The sequence below is a fragment of the Erigeron canadensis genome, chromosome 7, assembly GCF_010389155.1.
Source record: "Erigeron canadensis isolate Cc75 chromosome 7, C_canadensis_v1, whole genome shotgun sequence".
NCBI classification, from domain to species: Eukaryota; Viridiplantae; Streptophyta; class Magnoliopsida; order Asterales; family Asteraceae; genus Erigeron; species Erigeron canadensis.
The window spans coordinates 24,222,124-24,237,438 of record NC_057767.1 but is presented as its reverse complement, the minus strand read 5'-3'; the positions used below and the strand labels follow the sequence as shown (position 1 = coordinate 24,237,438).

The window sequence follows — 15,315 nt, the reverse complement described above, 5'->3', positions numbered from 1 at the left end:
CATAAAATAAATGAGATGTAGACAACTGATTAATCTTAGCACAATGAAACAAACCATTACTAACCAGATTTTCGATAGCTAAATGAAGACCTTCCATTGCAATAATAAATAAAAATGGAGCCATAGGATCGCCCTGACGCAATCCCCTCTTTAAGGGAAATTCTTCAGTGAGGCTGTCATTGATCAACACTGACGATTTAGCCGAGTTAAGACATGTCTTAATCCAAGCCATCCACTTATTACCAAACCCCATAGCTAAAAGAATCGAGAAGAGATAATCCCAAGCCAGTGAGTCATAAGCCTTAGCAAAATCTATCTTGAATAACATTAGACTTTTCTTTCGAGCTTTGTACTAATGAATGATCTCACTAAGAAGAAGCGGTCCATCTAAAATCTGTCTACCTTTTATAAATGCATATTGCCCCGAACTCACCACCGAATCAATGACTTTCGCAAGATGATTTGCTAGGACTTTTGCTACAATCTTGTATTGCACCCCAATTAGACTGATAGGACAAAAGTCATTCACCAAAATCGGGTTTGGGACTTTGGGGATTATTAGAGTGATAAACGAGGAGTTACATCCATTTGGTATGTAAGCTTGTTCATAGAATTCGTCCATCATATGGAAGATATCATCCTGCATTACATCCCAGTAGCGTTTAATAAGGGCAAAGGAAAATCCATCCGGACCTGGGGATTTGTCACCACCACAACTTCACACCGCTTCTTTAATTTCCTCCCTAGAGAAAGGAGCTTTAAGATGGATAGCTTGGGAAACAGAGAGTTTCTTGAGCTGGTTGTGATTAAGAACAAAAGGGATACCATCAAATCTTTTAAATTTTTCTGCAAAAAAATCACGAAAACACGACCATATGATCAAGTTTATTGAACTTCTTTTCTACTTCGATTTTTTTGGTTAGATTAGTTTGTATGTTTGTGTAAAAGATATACAAAATATATCATAGTTGAAACATTTATTACAAAGTATATTTATTACATAACAAATAGACTGTCAAAATATCATACGAATCTATCACTATTTTGTATAAAATCAATGTCACTTTATTAAAAACATATTTATTTATTTATTATTTTTTTATATATTTATTACTTAACTTAATTTATAAAACCGAAGGAAGTATCGTCCTCACTTTTCCTTACAAAATCATATCATTTCATTATTTTGTATAAAACTAATGACATTTTCTAAAAGTGTATTTGTTTTTAACTCAATTTGATTCTCATAAATACTACCTGACATTTCATACAAATATATAAAATTAATGACCTGACAAAGTTATACAAAGTTATAACCAATGTTTTAAAGGATTGTTTTTTTAATGTAACAATAGGGATGTATATGTCGCTATCATTAAGTTTTGTGCTCATGCTAACTACTTATTACTAACTTGTTAAAAAAAAAAAAAAAACAACTAACTGACCATATGTATTTTGTCGCTATCCCCATGACATTTAGCCAGAGCTTTATTTAATTTCTACTATATGATGACATCAACAAATTAAGGGGACCAGTCTATATTTTGGGGTTGGGGGTGTGTGCGTGTGTGTATTTATTCAGTTTGGCGGAATCTAATAATAATGTAATTTGAAAGTTTCTTACACTCCATTCTTGAGTTTTTTTTATAAAGGATAAGAAAAGAAAAGATTAGAAAATTCCCTCATTTTGCATTCTTGTGTTTTTTTTTCTAAGAGAAAAGAAAGAGGAATAAAAGAAAACAAAAGTATTTTGGATGTAAAAACTTTCCTCCCATTTTTGGAAGGATTTGGATGGAAAACTTTTAAATTAAGTGTATAATTACCAATTTACCCTTATTACCTAAAAACAACCTTAAGGATGAAAGGACATAATTGTAAAGTTATAACTTTTTTCCCTTTCTTTTCTTTTCTTTCTAACTCAAGAATGCTATTAACTTTATATTTTCTTTTTTTTTCATTAGTTTTCCAAGTAACTCGAGAATGCCTTTTTTGATATATAATTTTTTTTCTTTTCTTTCTGTATCCAATCTTCCCTTTTCTTATCCTTTAAAAAAAACTCGAGAATACAGTGTTATGCAACTAATACTCACGGTGTGTCGTATGGTGGTTAAAAAACATACTACAGAATAGAATTATGAAATTTAATAAAACAATGTACTCCGTAGCTCCGAGTGCAATCAATTATACTTTATATATATATATATATATATATATTTGTATTGTAGAGAAATTTAATGATGCTTACCAATAGTTAATCTAACTTCTTGTTTCTTACGTCTATATAAATACCAAATTATCAAATAATACATGTTGTAAAACATCACTTCTGTGATTGCTGCTTGTGTTTCATACTTTTGTTCTCTGCAATATATTTGTTTAGAAGGGCAAACTATTATGATCCTACTATTAAACTACAGATATGTCTGAGATAGACATCCAATTCAATCCAATCCAATCCAAACTGTTTAATGGGAAAAAAATTTTCGAGCACTATGGTGTTTATACTAACTTTATTTGTAAAATTTGTAAAACTACTAAAACCGGTGTTGTAGACACCGGCTTTGTCCAACTAACTGAAACCCGGTGTCTTAAACCCGGTGTTTGAGACACCGGTCTTCTTTCACTTTCTATCAAAGCCGACATCTCACATTTCTATCTGTTGTTGGTATGTGTTATTTCTTTTATACTACCAAATAAAGAGTTTGAATAAAGAAATTAAACATAAATTACATAAACATTAAATACACTAAACATATGTGTCATTCATACCGTTCTTTTGAGTACAGGAACAAACATAACAGAAACATTAAAGAAAACATTGCACAATAAAGAGTTGAAGTCTGTTAACTATAACACGGGCTTTGATGTAGATAATTTGAAGACCGGTGTCTTTTAACACCGATGTTATGCAAAAGGTGAAGAAGATCCGTGTTTAAGACACCGGGTTTGGTGACTTGGGTAAAGCCAGTGTCTACAACACCAGTTTTTGTAGGTTTACAAGTTTTCCAAACAAAATTCGTGTAAACACCACAAAGCTTGAAAATGTTCGCATCCGTACAATTGTTTCGTTTAATGGCCATAAAAAATCTAACAAACATTTTATCAACATGTGTAATTGAAACTGCTAAAAGCTAAGATAAAATCAAGATAACGGTGGTTTAGAAATCCCAATAGCTTTGGCGGATTAAACTTAATCAGTACTTCAAGTATGCATACCCGCCTTGATAGGTTCGACCATGTCATGAAACTAGAAGCAATAACTCATTGGCGTTTACAATAAGAGTCATTGTCCTGTATGTCAACCCGAACTATATAAAATCTAACAACATACTTCAGTCTAACATTACATCAATGTATGCATCTATCTGAACTATACTTTGGAGTATATTGGGTTGGCAATCCACTTCACATGATTTCTTTTCCAAACTGTTAAAAAGTCTACAATATTATGAGAAGACGTTGGGGCGTTTGTATCTATGCTGAAATTCCTGTAGCGTCCTTTGGTATGAGAAAGAGGAAACCAACTGGCAAAAATGTGCAGATGACTTGTATGGCAATCCCAGAAGTGAGGTTATCAAAAGAGCCTGAAGAGATGTTCAAAACGGAAGCCAAGCCTGCACCAAAAAATGCCCCAACAGTAGCCCCCAGGTTGTTTATTGACATGAAGAGTGCAAATAAAGTCCCTTCTATTCCAGGTGGGCATAAATGTCCTGATAGAATCAGGAAAGGCATGAACCTGTGAAAAATGAGAATGTTAATATAAGAAACTTACAGATTAAAATAATTCAATAAAAAAATACCCAAGCAACTCCTATGAGCTCAAGCATATTACTCAGCAATCTTCTAGATTTTTGCATCTCTAATTTTCTATTATAAATCTGTCCAGACAGCAAATTCGATAAAGAAACAACAAAAAAAGGGAGAGAAGCACTTACTTGAATTGATTGATGGCATCTGAGAGAGCAGATCCAAATAGCACCATTGTCTGATCTGATATGCCTAACGAAACATTCAATCTAGAAACCAACACTATATCTAGAAGTGTTAGCAAAGACAGAGCAACATGGGCCAACCTGCATACAAAACATTTCCTTATTCAGACCAATAAGAAATTGGCAACTTATTAAGCTCATGGGATGAGGCAAATTTACACAAAAGCTTACATAAGAATTCTTCGTAATTTCATCTTCTTCAAAAAGCGATTGTAAACGAAAGTTCCAAGCATTAGGCCTATCCATCCGATAACACGTGCTGTGCCCAGAAACGATGCTTCTAAGTTTAGGACTTCTGTCTGGTAGTAGAACATAACTGTAGAGAGGTTCGGCATCGTTACCTGCGCTAGGAAAAACCAAGCCATTGGTCTGGTCTCCAGGTCAAATCAAATTAGAGGTCATCACCACCGACATATTAAAACTTTTTGTCATCGAGTTCTATATTATGCCATAAGAGGTGACAATGGGTAGGTTAGACAGGCTCGCTAATGGATCAAAATGGCCACTTACTTTTAGCACAGGTCAACACGGCTAACTTTATCTTTTTCCTCTTCGAACTTTATATATGTTTTACTGTTATATATGATTACAAATCTATAATATTACATTAATAACATGAACTTATTTATTAAAGCAATTTTGAAGGTTTTATGCAATTGAATACTTTTGGGAAGACCTTTAACAAGTTTAACCCACTGCCTCCCGCTTGACCTGTTCCCATTTTAGTTAAATCTTTGAGCTTGACACATTTACAGAATAAACAGGACTCAGAAGCCATTTGTATATCAAGGGGATGAAATGCCACCTCTATTTGCAATAATTGAAGCTTGCTCGAGACAACTAGTATCTAAACAACTTCATTATACTTCAAAAGGTTGCTTAGGCAAAAGAAGCATTTTCATGGAAACCGGTACATGTGAGTTTAAGCACGTGTATATAAACCTTTAACCACCAATGCTGAAGTGAAGTAAAGAGGCTTAGAGACATACTTCCTCCATCCAATTGAAAATCATAACTTCAATTAAATTTGTTGTGTTAAAAAGACCTATTTGTCCATTATTGATTTTCACAAGATATAAAAAGCAATCATTTTGGTTCACAAAATTCGTGTGTTTACATTTAGTGAAGCGAATTGTCTTTTAACTGATGGTCAAACACTTCTAAAATGTTGCCCTTATTTGGAATGGTGGGAGTAAATGCTAACATACAGGAAAGCTCATATTCATACCTTAAGATAATTGGTTGTCGGAAAGCCTTAAACAATGTATAACCAGCCATTTTTAACGATTGAAGCAATTGTGATGAGAAAGATCCCTCTTTTACAGGCATCAGATCATTACTACCATTGATCTTTCCCTTCTTTTTCTGTTTAAAACTCTTCTTTCTCCTCACTGACTTGGTCTTATGTACTTGAATCGAGGATTTATTTTCATCTCCCATGCTGCCATTCAGTTCTTCAGAGTCATTCGAGTTGGAAAACTTGGGTGAGGACTTGCTATGTACAGGAGTCTCCTTTACAAAAGCACACGAAAGTAGTTGCACCATTGGCAAAACAGCAAATAGCAGAAAAATATTTTCCATATGAACGTTACTTAGTGCATATCCACCTAATAAACTTCCACAGATTCCCCCAAGAGCCATTGCCATCCATGATGCTGACTGTAGGTCACCAGCAAATTTAGCCCTGATCATGAGTAAGTTATAGATATAAGAAAGTTGAAATTCTGACCAACAATAATCATGTATAAATGGTTATATGGTTCCCAAACCTATATAAAATAGCATGTATGTTGTGAAGTTAATCCAACTGCTAGTCAAAAATGCAATATATTAATACCATGGTACCCATTACAAAACAATTTAATTCCACTTAAAGGAACTATGGAGCTTTCTAACAAGGAGAAGTACCATTCACCAGAATAAATGGATTATCAGAGATAGTGTTAAATGCTTTTGCAGTATGAAGTTGAAATAATCAATTGTTTTTGTGCTTCACAAATTGTGAGAAATTGACAAAAATGAGTATTCTTGAGAGAAAATGAAATATGTCTTATGAAATAGAGTAAAACTATCCAATGATCTTTAAAAGGGTAACTTGGGTAAGTTCATACTTTCTTTTGATAATTCTGTTTGCACTGTAGTTAGAATGAACTATGAAGCTATAAATACGCAGACGAAAGATCTGTTTATCCAAACATTAAAGACTGAATATTATTGTAACTACATGGTAGAGCTGGGAGTAAACTTCCTACTACAAGTTCAATGAGAACTATAAGAGTTAATGTTAATTCCGAAGTTCAAACTAGACCTTAAAACCAAACTATACCTCTTTCTAAGTACAAACAAAACACAATGACAACTAATATATTAAAATAAACGAAAAAAATACAATGAAAACAAGAGGAAGAGAAAACTGATTAATGGACATACTTTTCAAGTCTTGCTGCTTCAGCAATCATTGCATCAATGACAACATCTGCCATTGCAGAACCAAGATTCTGAATTAACAAAAAGATCATGAGTTGACCTCTTGAATTTCTTATGGTCTCCTGCAGGCCAAGAATCACCCATGGAAAGAGAGAGAGAAGCGTTGCAATGACTAAATAAGGCATCCTTTTTCTTCCTTTGATCGGTATACAATCTGACAAGATCCTGCATCCAAAAACAAACACAATGAACATGTCAAAGATAATCAACCTTCATGCACTGGTCACTGGCAAATTGAATTTTTAATGTGGCAAATTTATAACCATCATTTGGTTACTTTTGGTATATTTTTTTATTATTATAGTCGAAATTTTGGTAACTAAATGTTGTATAATTGTGGTTAGATTAATACCCGTATATTGGTTTTATGCTCCATGGAAAAAATGCTATTGAAGTCACAAACTGAGAAGCAGAGGGCGACAATTTTAGCCTGTCTTTCAGCTGATAAGAAACCGCTGTCCATACAAATGATCTAAAACCCTATACATATAAATCATGGAATGATTATTCTCACTGCTCAGAAATCATAAAAAAAAAAAGATAATAATTCATATAATTAAACAGAAATACGCGACATAGATATGCAGTCTTGTTAAATGCAAGCTGTAGCCGTAGGCCTATAAAAATCGTACAAACAACACGATCTGTCTCATGACAATGAATACCATCAATTTATTTGTAATTACTAATCGACTACTAGTTCACTTAACATAGAAATGTTGCTGAAAATCTTATTGAATTGTCATAAGAAAAGAGTAGCATTTCAAATATGATAGTCGACTAATCCCTACATCAACTTCATTTCCGACACTGGAATATTCCATATCGTATAAAATCAAAGCAACTGCTACTATCAAATTGGTTATTAGTGTCGGGCTATAAATGATTATAATTTTGATTTTCTACTTATCTAGGTTCAACAAATCGACATTTATCATATCTCGATCAAAACACATTACATAAATAATATCTTTACCATATGATGTAAATGACCTCCTATAGCCGGTTAACTGATGAAGTTCCACGTCATCATTAACGGGCTACCAAAACTCATTTACATCAAACTGTAACATTTTACAGAAGTTCCACGTCATTAACCCTTTAATTATTATATATTAATCAAAAACCTCCTAAACTAACATACTAAAAATAAAAGTTAAATGTATTTGTTTGACAGATCAGATACATTTTTATTATTGAAACAAAATGTATATAGAGAAATAGAAAATGAGATCCTAAATATAAAAATAAATAAATTAATAATAATAAGTAAAAATTAGATAAAAAAAATTATATAAAAAGAAAAAAAAAAGAATAAAACCTGGGTAAAGTAAATCAAGCAGACAAGCCATATAAATGAAGCACCAAAAGCAATTCCAAGCTGTTTCATCCATCCTATCATTTTTATTTATTTTATTTTGTAATAAAACTTTTGAGATTTATATTTATTTATGGAAAAATACCGGATTTCATGGATGAGGATGTGTGTGTGTTTGAGAAAATTTGAACAACGCGTTTTCGACTTCTGTTTTTTTTTTTTTTTTTTTGTTATTCAAACGGTTTTCTTTTCTGTGTTATACTGTTATTTGGTCATTACTGCATTACAAGTCAATGTTCATAGTCTTTACTCCTTATGGGGTCTAACTGTGTAAGGGTGTAACTGTAAACTTTGTAAGGATTTATATAGAGAAAGGAAAATAAGGTTGGCGGAAAATTGAAAATTATATATAAAAAAAAGGAAAGACAAATAAATAAAACTGAAAAACTTTAGAAGCATTTTTAAGAGGATATTTAACCGTTAATTAATTTCCATAGTGATAATCTTATGAAACACGACTTCATTATTCACCCAAATTAATTAAGTTATAATATTAAATCGCTTTGGAGTAAAAAGTTCTATTAATAATGGAATTGGTCCTTGCGACGTGAGATTAGTTCACTTGGTAAACAGTAGCGAAGGCCGTGAAGCCACACTTGTATGTGGAAGGGTCAAGGCCCTATGTTATTATCAAAATTTAGCTCATAACTTAAAACGGTTCATCCAAATCAAATAAAATCATAAAATCTCAAGTAATAAAAATATCTTGAACCGTTAATGCATTAGACAAAGCTATAATATAATCTATTTTTTTGTTTTGTTATTTTGTGTTTTTTAAAAAATAATTTGTAGCTTTTATTACTCGTTATTTCGTTTTGGCCCTTTCAAAGTATAACTTTTGATGGTCTCGTTTCATTTCTAGATTGTATCTGTAATTGTACATTTTGGCAACTAACGACTTGCTAGTTTGTCCGATTTAGTAATATAATTTTTGCCGTTCTAAAAAAAAGTACAATATTTGACTTCGGTCATTGTTGGTAAAGATTTATGCTTTTTGGGGGAAAAAAAATCAAAGTTCTAGCCTTGTCATAGAAGTATTTGAAGTAGTTAAAAGAGTAGTTATATATTAAAAACTAAGAAACGCTAATTAATCAATCAATTTGTTTTATAATGTAAAAGTTTCACAAATCATCAACTAACTGTTAATAATATATTTTTCTTATATTATGATTCTGTTATGTATATATAATTTATTGTTATAACGTTAGTTATTATTTATTAAAAAAAATTATATATATTTAAATTTGTTAAATTTGTTAGGAGTTTTGCATTTTTATTTGAGTTTGGCTCAAGTATTTGAATTGTTAAGGCCGCTATCGCCAAACACGCATGACACAAGAGACATTGATGACAAATTGACAAGTTTTACACATTACTAGCATAGTAATGATTACTTATTAAATGATATTTATCTACATTTGCATGTACGTTGATACAAATTTGTTTGTCGTCATTTCTTTCTTGGTTGTACACTTGTACCTTAATGAATAAGTTTATTTACTTATATCTACTTTTACTATGTCTTCCAGCATATTAAGTTGAGAAAAGTACAGGAAAAGATTTAAATTTTGGCAATAACAAGAACTTTAAATTTATATATGCCTAAAAAGTACATATTATAAGCGAACCACACAATCGATGAAATTATGACTCCGTTACTAGAAGCAAACATAGAATTCAAGGTAATGGCTTGAACAAACGAATTACGATTTTCGATCATTAAATAAAGGGAGTGATCAAACAACAGAAACTACCGTAAGGGAAATGAATTATATACAAGACGGGTGGTAATCCTAGGAGCGGAAGTTATTCAATTGACGAACATTTACGTACAAACAACGTTAGAGCTATCGAAAGATGCATCAAACAACATGCCACACACTATGCTGCCTTTTCAGAAGAGCTTTGATATCACATTGCATGAAGTCCAGAAGGCAGCAGAAGCGGCCCTGAGAATGGCGGGATTCTGGTATATCCTGAGAAAAGAAGAGGACACACCATTTTGTATTAGAGCGAATGAGGTTTCATTGGTTATTGCAAATTTATTTCATATTTGCCTCTTGTTATGTACATCCAATCTTCATCTCTTTTAAAAGTAATGAAACCAAAGTACCGTAACACACATAAAATATTTATAATGTTCCTACTTTTGCTGTGCAAAATAATATTGATGTAAACCTAACTGAAGTGAAGATTTACTTTTAGGTTCCGCTCATCGGAAAAAAGGGAATGTTGCATGAAAGAACTACTTCAATAATTTTAACATAGGGGGAGCTCATTAAACTATACAAGTACAGACTCGTTCCGTTGAACCCAATGTGAGACAAAGTGCAATTACAAATGGCAACATAATTTTGAAGTGAGTTCTCTAATGTCAAAATACTCTTCAAGTTACTGATATAAGTAATTACCCCCGTATAGCTCTTAAATTTTACATATCTTGAAATAGATGGGTATCCCAAAATTCGATATTATAGTACTTCTCAAGGAGATGGCGTATGTTGCTAGTAGTTTGATAATAATACTAGACTACAAAATCAGTCTATAAACTTTATGCAGGGAAAATGATATACGTCACTTACCCGATTGCCGTTGCGCCCCAAGAAGCAACATTATAAATAACTTTGCTTCCATCCCATGCCTTTCGAAGCTTTCCCTTTTGCTTTTTCATAGAGAATGTCTTGCTAAGAGCTACAACAGATTTTCACAGCAAAAAACACGTTAAATTACAATCCTTTTTAAAGATACAATTATTGAATTTGTAATGATATTTAGAATTATCCTCTCACCATCCTGGAGCTGTTTTGGACTCAAATCCTGAAAATAAAAAAAAATAAAAAGAAGAAAAAAAAGAAAAGAAAGCGATTATTAAACACGAAACTATCCCACTTATCAGAACAAGGCTAGGTTAATAATGACCGTTGACGATTAATAAAGATTGTCAACAAACTAATAGAACTTTGCATAACATAAGATCAATTAGAGGCAAACATTTACTTGTTTGTCTACAGATGGGTTGATTTGAGTACTAATTTTCTATATGGGTTGAATGGAAAAATAATTAGCTACAGATGGTAAAAGTGTATTGCAATCTCTTAAATCTGTTTAAAATATATTTCATGATATAGTTTGACCTGACCCGGCTGTTTTGACTAGGACCTATAATGATCACCCAACCCTGGCCACATTCAATCTATCATTTGCTAGGCTCGCTGGCTCAGTGAAAGATATGGAATACATATTCCTCTGTCCCATGAAAAATTGCAATGCAATATGCAATGTTTGAACAGAACCATGTTTTATTCAAGTGTTTTGTCTGTTTCACAAATGCCTCTACTACCTTTCAAAAATGACAAAGTAAAGGAATATGTCCAACCTTTTAAACGATGACATTAGTAAAATCAGGTAAATATGAACTTCATAGAAAACTTCCTTTCAATAGACAATACGACAACTAAAATTTGAAACTACTGAAAATTATAGAAGCAAGGAAGTAAAATGTAGCTTGATTGTAGGTTGTTGCATATCATAGCGTAAAATCACAGCCCCAAATGTATAGAGATTTCATAATCAGCTAACGAAACAAACAGTGGAAAAACAGTGAGTAATGATGTAAGTGAAACCAAAAACAGAGCATAGGAGTTGTCGTCCCCAAAAAAAAAAAAAGATTAGATAATCACATTAAGTTCAATCTCACAAAACCATGTTGGTTTAACATGTCAAGATAGTCCAAATTAACAAAGGCCGGCTGGATCAACCAATGACTTCTTATTCGTCCATATTTATACAACTAGATATTATTGGAAAAATATCTCGTAACATAATCATCTATTTCATTTTTTGAGTAAACGAAGGCAGGATGCAAATTTATATGCTTTAGATGACTTTTGACCAATTTACTCTTAGGCACAATTTTTTCTTTCATGCATTTGACCGGATATTGATGCAACAAAACCCGAACTGACATGGTTTCATATATGTGTGACCTGACTTAAATTCAATTAACTGCTTGGTATAAGAGAGGAGACGAATGAAACAATGGAATAGACAGCAAGAATTTGAATAGACAGCAAGAATATGCATACCTTGGTTTCTTTAAGGGAAATCAGATATGCAGCCATGAAGCATGCAATCCCATCTACAATATCATCTTGCCTAACTAAGACATAGTCTTCATCTGACGCAATACTTCCCCCTTCCCAAGCTTCCTTTTCACTGACCATGTCCCAGGAACTATTTTCCTCTAAGATATTTAAAAGAAATATTTGCGTTCAGTATATAAGTTATAAACCATAATCCATATACTACATAGAGTAGATACACAGTCGTTTACTACCTTACATGTTATTTACTTGCACAAAGTTGTTTAAACGAAAGTCAAAGATGAATAAAAGTAAAAGGTGGAAACTTTATCATGTTTACATATAAATGCGTAGATTTAGGTTATGTTTTTATCTCAACAAGACATATACTGATATACACTTTTTTAGCTAACAAAGAAACGGCCCAATAGGTTGAAGGGTCAATAGAGTTCCAAACTCCAAATTGTACAATACGTACATAAATAATTTGGTTCCAAAATTTTGATACTTGCACAATAACATGCCATTTCAGAGTTAGGAAGAGGTTCTAGTACTTACCAGCTAAATTCTGTGGAACTGTAAACTGAGCACTTTCAAGTTTTTCAAGAAAATCGGGGCATTCAACTCTTGATTTCAGCAGACTGCAAAGCTAAATTCAAACAAAAAAAAATGAAATTATATGTAAACCCAGAGTCAAGTTAGTGGGCAAGTATATTATGTGTCATTCTTTTTTGCATGTTTACACATTAATATAATTATGCTAGAACTGTAGGCAAGTTGACAAGCCATGTATATACAATTTGTTGGTTTGCTTTTTTCCTTTCTTAAAATACTGTTTTGTGTATGTAAGAGTTATGTCTGAACAAGAACCATACTACCATAGTGACTATTGACAATTTACATTGCATGGACAATAAAAAAATGTTCCATTGATGTAGAACCAAATAAAGTAAATTTGGCCACAGCAGTGCAAATACAAGTGGTGAACCCCTTGTCCTGCTTCCTGGTCAAAAAAGGAAGTCTTTTGACTTGTTCGTAACTATTGTAAAATTGAACAAGGGTGAACGTGTTAAAATGTTGGTTTGGGACAGAGGTAGGATTAGAAGGGAAACATGAAACAAAAGTCAAGGCACAAAGGTTACATTTAATACTTCTTATGTTTTTTCCCTTCTGGCAGCAAATATAATTTTTGACCTCCGTCAACAAATGGAAATCCATACTCTCAAGATACATGGCATTGCTGTAAATCCCCTAAAACACTCATGTTTAGGGTGTTTATTTACTCATTTACTGGGTGATTACTGTGACTTGAAGATAGTTGGATAATTTTACATTTAATGTCAATAATCAGTTTGCTTATGCCTACATATATGTTTCTTAAATTAAAATCATTTGGCCTGAAATAACACCAAATAATCAGAAATCAACCATTTCTTTCACCAAACAATAAAATCTGACTATTGCGACTTGATATGCCAATAATTACAATACAAACACCTCCAAACACACTCTAATACCATAAACTTTACATATCATGCTCTATATAGAAGTGGGACTCATTAAGCCAGGGTTCGGGAACTATCTCTTCGTTGGTTATTGACCGAAAGTCCCAAAATCATAACTTCCCACATTCGACTTCTCTGGGGAAATGGTTAAGATATATATATATATATACTCGCACTTTATCATATTCTAGAGAATTAAAAACGACCAACATACCTAATTTTCATCACTATTGAAAGCCAAGGGAGTATTAGGATGCAGATATTTATTATGCAATCAGCGACTTAAAGTAACCTAATCTAAATCAAAGATTAAGATAAGTAAGCCTTTAAACAAGAGAAAGCTAAGTAATTTCACACGTTCCGCATCCTCTAAACCGGCGCATCCAAACACCCCTAAAATCAAGTAAACAACATGTGCTACTTTTTTCATTCCATGTGATCTACATATATCTACATGTGTGCTTGTCTACCCTATGTTTCCAACATGTGTACTAGTATACCCTATGCTATCCTATCCCTAACAAAAAAAGAAAAAAACTTCAATCCCAAAAACTTAAGATCAAAAGCATAGGACTTCGGGCCCTAACGTTATTCCTAGCAGTATTCGAGACGACCCATCAATCAATCAATCAACAGGTTGTGGGTTCAAATCTCACAGCGCAAAAAACTTTAAAAAATACCTAGATTTTTGTGTAAATCACATACACCAAAATTTGGATCAGCTCAAATCTCAATTACTAATCATACAATCATTCTACATATAATTCAACCAAAATATAACTAAAACTAAGAAAATTCAAGAAAATTTTAAACAAATTTATACCAAATCGGCTTCACCGTCAGGCGAACGAGACGAACCGGAACTGGGTCCAACAGAATTATCATCAGAACTTTCATCACTATCATCTTCAACACAATTTGTATTATTAGGATTACTAAGTAATTCAAGGGCTCTTTGACATTGATCAAGAACTGCTTCAAGAGTTTTCCTTTTTACACGGACTTGATCCTTTTCATCATCATCTATTGTATTATTATTATTATTATTCACCCTCTCAATTACTTCCATCTATCTTCTTCTTTTAATTTAATTTACTTAACACACATATACATATACAAATCTATATCTATATATTTATATATCTATATATATAGGCTAGTAGGGAGAAAATCCAAAAAGGGTTTTCTTGATTGGTGAAATTGAAAAGTGGGTTTTGTGTTTCTTGGGTGGAAAAGGGATATGTGGAAATTTGTTGCAAGTTGAATTTTGATGGAATTTTCCTTGAAAGAAATTTTATGTTTTTTTTGTTGTGGGGGAGATGTTGGGTGGGGTAAACAAGTTAGAGGGGGTGCTGGCGTGAGCCGCCTACGTATCGTCTCCATTATTGATTTGATTTTGATGTGTTTTTTATATTATGTTAATGTTAATCAAATATAAAGATGATGATAAGTACTCCGTATTTGTTAATGGTGATAAACTGATAATGGTAGTTTAATCCTTTTAAAACACTTGCTCTGGTAAATAATACTTGCTTTTAATCTCGTACGAATGATAATAAAGAAGGAAAAAGGTTTTATAAAATTTTGAATACAATAAAAAAAAGTTATAGAAACATGAAAATGAAAAAATAAAAATAAAGTTAATTAAACTATACAATCTTTGTTTATGATGTAATTGGTTTTTTTTATTGATTTTTTATCGGTACATTTTGACACATTGGTTCCCTACACCTTATATTATGACACTTTTGGTCATTAGCCCATTTCAAGCACATCAAAACCATGTGGCCAATTGAAATGAGAGTTGGTAGCATGCGTAGTTACTGTTTTTATCTGGGAAGACCAAATATTTCGTTTCGTAGTAATTAGCA

The 15,315-nt window shown here is 32.4% G+C and overlaps 2 protein-coding genes across 2 annotated transcripts; both read right to left on the bottom strand.

Annotated features, from left to right (window-relative positions):
* Window positions 1–3,154: 3,154 nt before the first annotated feature.
* Window positions 3,155–8,020, bottom strand: LOC122607201 (probable folate-biopterin transporter 4). Its single transcript, XM_043780127.1, has 7 exons — window positions 7,801–8,020; window positions 6,832–6,959; window positions 6,423–6,644; window positions 5,221–5,676; window positions 4,164–4,361; window positions 3,936–4,073; window positions 3,155–3,736 (listed from the first exon to the last, which is right to left on the bottom strand). The coding sequence occupies exons 1-7, from the start codon at window positions 7,879–7,881 to the stop codon at window positions 3,475–3,477; spliced, it is 1,485 nt and encodes a 494-aa protein (XP_043636062.1). The 5' UTR covers window positions 7,882–8,020; the 3' UTR covers window positions 3,155–3,474.
* A 1,527-nt stretch (window positions 8,021–9,547) lies between these two features.
* Window positions 9,548–14,718, bottom strand: LOC122606998. Its single transcript, XM_043779915.1, has 6 exons — window positions 14,268–14,718; window positions 12,498–12,588; window positions 11,943–12,100; window positions 10,647–10,674; window positions 10,440–10,548; window positions 9,548–9,833 (listed from the first exon to the last, which is right to left on the bottom strand). Exons 1-6 carry the CDS (start codon window positions 14,511–14,513, stop codon window positions 9,752–9,754), a joined length of 714 nt encoding a protein of 237 aa, XP_043635850.1. The 5' UTR covers window positions 14,514–14,718; the 3' UTR covers window positions 9,548–9,751.
* Window positions 14,719–15,315: the final 597 nt, after the last annotated feature.